The sequence below is a fragment of the Coffea eugenioides genome, chromosome 10 (assembly GCF_003713205.1).
Source record: "Coffea eugenioides isolate CCC68of chromosome 10, Ceug_1.0, whole genome shotgun sequence".
Taxonomy (NCBI): Eukaryota; Viridiplantae; Streptophyta; class Magnoliopsida; order Gentianales; family Rubiaceae; genus Coffea; species Coffea eugenioides.
Window position 1 is genome coordinate 7,208,435 of NC_040044.1, and position 5,936 is coordinate 7,214,370.

A 5,936-nucleotide genomic window follows, 5' to 3' on the forward strand; every position below is an offset into this window, starting at 1 on the left:
TAATTAATAATCATTTTGTTCGGGAAATTATTTTACGATAAAACATATTATTCTGACCTCTAGTCAAATGAATTACCCTAGTACAAGGTCCATGCAGCGTTACTCAAGTCTAATTTAAGCAATAAGATAAGCCCAATTGTTTGCTCATTTTAAAAATCCAACCGTAGACTTTTACTTTAGTTCCCATACAAATGAGCAATCGTTGCATTTTCTTACTTTTGAAATAAGTAGTATGATATCTATTCCTTTTAGAGGAAGGAAAAAAAATTACTCTCCATTTGTTGTTGTTTTTTTTTTTGGTTGATAATCCATTTGTTTGTTGAATCTAGTTAAGTCCGAATTGAATTGGGGAGGTAAAAGGACGAAGGTGGATTTAAAAGTTTTAAATTCGGACTCGCACAGACTAGAGTGGGGCGGGTACAGAAACTTGTACTGTATGAAGTGACTGGATGGCCAGATATACTGCCTGTCAAATCTATCCCAACCCAACAAACAAAGCCCCTCCTTACATAGATATAGACGGACTGTGAAATGAATAAGACCAATTTTGTTCTGTTTTCTTGCTTTGTCACTATATACACCCTCCTCCGCAAAACCCACCACTAGAGTCAAGTGGCTATTATGTTTATTAGGGAGTAGTAATATTTAAGCAAAACCAAAACATTTCATTTTTTTTATAGCCTAAAAAAGGATGGGATAAAGGATAATAGTGGGATTAGCAATCCATTAAATGGCCCTTGGATTTGGGTGCAGGTTTTTGTTGTAGATTTTATCAGCCTGGGTTTTAAAGGAAGAGGGTATTAACGTTAGAAGGATTAAAGTGAAAGAAGGAAAAAAACTTCATTCCTGTGGTGGTATTAGGCCCTTTGGTCCAGCCAATATAAACACAGATCCCTATGGAGTATGGGAATGCTGCTGGGATGCAACCCAGCATTGGTTTGCTTCTTGCTAAAATTCATTCCTTTTGTTTACTTCTAGTTTAAAGGGACCAGTTTCTCAAGACATTTTTGGGTCTCCCACCTCTCTGTTTGTGTGTGTTTATGAGAGAGAGAGAGAGAGAGAGAGAGAGAAAGAAGAAAGCAAGAGAGATTTGTGGAGGGTGTGCATAGATATAAGAGCTAGCTTCACTTCTGTGTGTTGTGGGCTTATTGTTTGCATTTCTTGGCCAGCAGCTTCATGAGTGTTCTTCTGCAGCAAGATTACAAAGATCTTTAGAGGGAGAGAGATTTGTTAGAATGATTACTTTGTATCCTCTCCCAATGATTGAGTTGCCTTGAGGAACAGGAAATACTGCTAAGAAGTAAAAAACCTCTAGAAGGAAGAAAAAGAAGATGAAGTCTGTGAATGATAACAACAATGGCAGTGATGCTAGCAGTAATAATAATTGTAACGCTCCAAACTGGTTGGGTTTTTCTCTCTCACCCCACATGAAAATGGAAGTTACTTCTTCTTCTTCTTCTTCCGAACATCATCATCATCAGTTCAATCATCAAAATCAGCCACCTCCAACTTCAACTTCTACTGATGTTCCAACAAGTTTCTGTCTTTCTTCTCCTCCTCACCTCAACAACATAGCTTCTCCCGTCTGCTTTGGTGTCTCTGAAAATGGTGGTTTTCATCATGCACCTCTGTCTGTGATGCCCATTAGGTCAGATGGTTCTCTTTGTATCATGGAAGCCCTCAGAAGATCTCAGACTGAAGGTTTATGCTTCATTCTCTATTCTCCTGTTTTGTTTCCTTTTAACTTTCTTGCACGTTTTTCTTATGTTTGTTTCTTGTATGAAGCTATGGGGCCAAATTCTTCTCCCAAATTAGAAAACTTTTTTGGTGGTGCAACCATGGGAACTCATCAATATGGAAGCCAGGACAGAGAAACAATGGTTCTTAGCTTAGACAGCATCTTTTACAACCAAAATGTCGAGCCAGAAGGAGAGCCTATTAGGCAAGAAAATCCATACTTTTCTGGTCTGCAATGCCAGGATATGTATCAACATCCTTTACATGAGGAAAATGATGAGACCAGAGTTGCTGATTGTGATACTCAAATCCCAACAATGACTGGGGAGGACCTGAAAAACTGGGTCGCTGTGGACTATTCGGATCAGCATGCACTTGACCAGCAGCAGCTAAACACAGCTCCCATGGTTGAAGGAGGAAATGGTTCTGGTTCTGGATCAGTTGGTTCGGTGGGTTGTGGTGATTTGCAGTCCTTGAGTTTATCTATGAGTCCCGGCTCTCAGTCCAGCTGTGTTACTGCCCCTAGACACATTTCACCAACTGAGGCTGAGTGTTTGGCCATTGAAACAAAGAAGAGGAGCTGCGGAAAAGTTGCACAGAAGCAACCTGTTCATAGGAAGTCCATTGACACCTTTGGCCAGAGGACATCTCAGTATAGAGGTGTAACAAGGTCAGTCTTGACTCTACTCATATCTTTGCCCGCTTGTATATTTTATCGGTGTTGTTTACTGAAGTGAACTGTTTCAGCCATTTATTAACTTCTTAGAATTCCACGAAGATCAGTTTTTGGTATTTCTTGGCAACTTTTTTGCTATAAAATTGATTCCTTTCTGCGCTTGTTGTGTACGTATTATGAAAAGTAAGCACCTCGTGTTAGTATTTGCTTAGTGTTTTGCTCAGTCAACTTGGCACTGGTTAATTAATACACATCTTGTTATCAGACATCGTTGGACAGGTAGGTATGAAGCACATTTGTGGGATAATAGTTGCAAGAAAGAGGGTCAGACAAGGAAAGGGAGGCAAGGTTAGTAAGAAAACAACAAATGACTTGGGTTCTATACTATTCTTTTGGATGTATTGCTTTTGACTACCATATTTGGCTGTTTTATTCACGTTCTGACTTTGTTTTGAATTTTGTTGTCGTCTACATGCTCGCCTCGGATTATGCTATTCCTATCACATGATCCGTATTTCAGTTTATCTTGGTGAGGATAGTATTTTAAGTTGGTTTACAATTTCTCTTAAAACAAGAATATAATCTTGAAAAGTATGTTAGTTCTAATGATTAATGTGAAATAAACTTGTACCCTAGGTGGATATGACATGGAAGAGAAGGCTGCAAGAGCTTACGATCTCGCGGCGCTTAAATACTGGGGACCTTCAACTCATATTAACTTCCCGGTATGGGTTGATCTCTCTTGATAATGGTAGCTTATATGGTGAAGTTTTTTAAGTACTAATGGTTTTTTGGCGGATTTTACAGCTAGAAAATTACCAGCAAGAACTTGAGGGGATGAAGAATATGAGTCGCCAGGAATATGTTGCGCACTTGAGAAGGTGAAATAGTAAATAACTATGCCCCTTTATTGGTTTTATAATTTCGTACCGTTATAAGTATATGTTATGTGGCTTAAATTAATGCTTTATCTATCAAATATCCCTTCCACTTTCAGGAAAAGTAGTGGATTCTCGAGGGGTGCCTCAATATACCGAGGAGTAACAAGGTTCCTATAACTTCTTGTCTTATCCTTGTCGATATTATTCTTGAAGATCGGTGCAGCAGTTGTTTAATTCAACTGAAGCCTTTTTTTTTTACTTGAAATATCAATAGGCATCATCAGCATGGAAGATGGCAAGCCCGAATTGGCCGTGTGGCAGGGAACAAGGATCTCTATCTTGGGACTTTTAGTAAGTGTTCTTTTGTGATTATTTGAGTATGAATGTTCCTGCTGTAAAAATTGTTTCCTATTTTAATTCTGATGTGATGATTTTGCATGTTAGTTTTCATGCATTATAAGTTTCAACTTTGAATCCCTGTTTTCATCATCTCATGTCTCCCTCCTTTTCTTTGGGCCACTAGATACACTTTTCTAAGGCTGATAATGCTGCTAGCTTTGACCGTACGTAGCTAATTTTCAGCGGAACGCAACTCCTTTTGTAAGGCTGTTCCCTGCCAGATCAAATGATAAAGGAGAATGAACAGATGTCCTTTTGTTAAAAATGCTAGATTAAAGCTTAAAAAGTTTTAGGAGCTCTTAAATTTGTTTTCTTTGTAAAGCTTTCCTATAATTCGAGAAAATCTTGAACTTCTTCAGGCACGCAGGAGGAAGCAGCTGAAGCTTATGACATTGCTGCTATCAAGTTCCGTGGTGTAAATGCTGTCACCAATTTTGACATATCAAGATATGATGTGGAGAGAATCATGGCCAGCAATACCCTGCCTGCTGGGGAGCTTGCTAGGAGGAACAAAGAGACCGAGCCGAATAATGAGACCATTGAATACGCCAATGCAGCCCGCAAAAGCGAGGAATGCTTTCAACCCGAGAGGAATGCGAACGTTTCGGATTGGAAAATGGCCCCATATCAGCCCCCTCAGCAGCAAAATCTGCCCATGGACTCTTTCAATGAGAAAATAATGAACGTTGTGCATTATCAAAATCCCTCCTACTCAACTGCTCTACATGGTCTTATTGGCATCGATTCCGGGAACTCGAGCCGGGGCATTGTGGATGAATCTGCTAAGTTAGGAGCTCACTTTTCTAACTCATCTTCCTTGGTTACCAGTTTGAACAGCTCCAGAGAAGCTAGTCCTGATAGGTCCGGAACCTCCATGCTATTTGCTGCAAAGCCTACTTCTGCTGCTAACTACGTCAACCCTACAGCAAATGTTGGTTCTTGGATTCCATCGGCACAGTTAAAGCCAGTTCCAATCTCCATGGCTCACTTGCCAGTATTTGCTGCCTGGGGTGATATATGATCAGGCATGCGTTTTGTTACATGTAAAGTTTTTGCATGGAGCGGAGGGTAAAAAAGGGCAAGGTGGTCACGAGAAAAAGGAGCAAGGGGATGTAGGATTTTTATGACTCTTTCAGTTATTTCTAGTTTTATTTTGCTGAATTGCGAGTGGATAGCACTTGAAGCTTAATGGGGATATAGACAGGAGGGGTGGTGGGGGGGGGGTCCCCAGTTATCTGTCTGTAACCAAGTGTTGGGAAACTTTTTCAAACTACATGCCTTTTTGCGCATATTGGGGTGTTGAAGATTTTGCCAAAATGAAGGGAATGGTATTCGGCCACTTTTGGAGCTGGATGGGGCTTCCAAGATTCATGATTAAATCTTGTGAAATGATATTGCCAATATGGAGGTGACCCACGTATTATTGAATCTGCTTTTTCCATCTTTTTAAGGTCGCCTTAAGTACAAAAACCAGCTCAATGTTTCTCAATAATGCAAAAAGGCATTTCTTTGACCAAAATGATCTCGTTGCATTCCCCTCAATCTGCTGCTCAATCTAGCATTACACTATCATTGATGATTGCCGCATACCTCTTTTCTGCTCTGAGCTTTTCCCCAAAGGCGACAGACAATTCCTCCTCACTGTTGAAAAAAGAGGACTAAATGGTTTTGCTTTAGGATCTACCATCATTTCTGGGTAATAATTAGTTACAGATCTGTCTGCTGTTTGCTGAAGAAGCATTTCTTGTTAAAAAATCTATCTAGCTTTTGAAATTCCTCTAGTATGAAAAATATTGGCCCCCGCCCCCCAAAAAGCAATTCCATGTCTTGATGTGGCAATTACGGACGACAAATATAGAATTTGCATTTTGCCTTGGCCTGAGAACTTAACTGGTGTACACCTGGATCTCAGTAAAGGGGTCAATTCCAATTATCACAGATATTACAATTAAATCATACTTTTTCTGTTTATGTGGGAAGTGGTTCAGATAAATAAATGGATGACGTAGTCACTAAACCACAAAATTTGGTAAAAAGCTGCAATTATTTACTTCAAAAAAATTTTTGCCCCTGTTTGATGTAATATAAGGTGCTTGACAAGTTTTTGATGTAATTTTGGGGTCAAAAGGGGTTGCATTATTTTGGTTTAGGAGGCGACAAGGAGGATATGATGCCGGGGAAGCTGGAAAAAAGGGGAACCTACCAAATAAAGTTGAATTACAACTGTGCACTAGCATTAGTTG

The 5,936-nt window shown here is 39.7% G+C and overlaps 1 protein-coding gene across 1 annotated transcript; it reads left to right on the plus strand.

The window, feature by feature from the left end:
• Positions 1–641: 641 nt before the first annotated feature.
• LOC113748768 (AP2-like ethylene-responsive transcription factor ANT) lies at positions 642–5,042 on the plus strand. Its single transcript, XM_027292313.1, has 9 exons — positions 642–1,701; positions 1,786–2,407; positions 2,679–2,761; positions 2,934–2,942; positions 3,050–3,138; positions 3,221–3,294; positions 3,411–3,461; positions 3,569–3,645; positions 4,053–5,042. Exons 1-9 carry the CDS (start codon positions 1,332–1,334, stop codon positions 4,712–4,714), a joined length of 2,037 nt encoding a protein of 678 aa, XP_027148114.1. The 5' UTR covers positions 642–1,331; the 3' UTR covers positions 4,715–5,042.
• The last annotated feature ends 894 nt before the right edge of the window (positions 5,043–5,936 follow it).

Bases quoted from the DNA above. Each gene is read 5' to 3' on its own strand.
- LOC113748768 (XM_027292313.1), top strand. From the start codon at position 1,332: ATGAAGTCTGTGAATGATAACAACAATGGCAGTGATGCTAGCAGTAAT. The intron at 1,702-1,785 runs GTTTATGCTTCA...TCTTGTATGAAG, and splicing joins CAGAAGATCTCAGACTGAAG to CTATGGGGCCAAATTCTTCT. The intron at 3,646-4,052 runs GTAAGTGTTCTT...GAACTTCTTCAG, and splicing joins TCTCTATCTTGGGACTTTTA to GCACGCAGGAGGAAGCAGCT.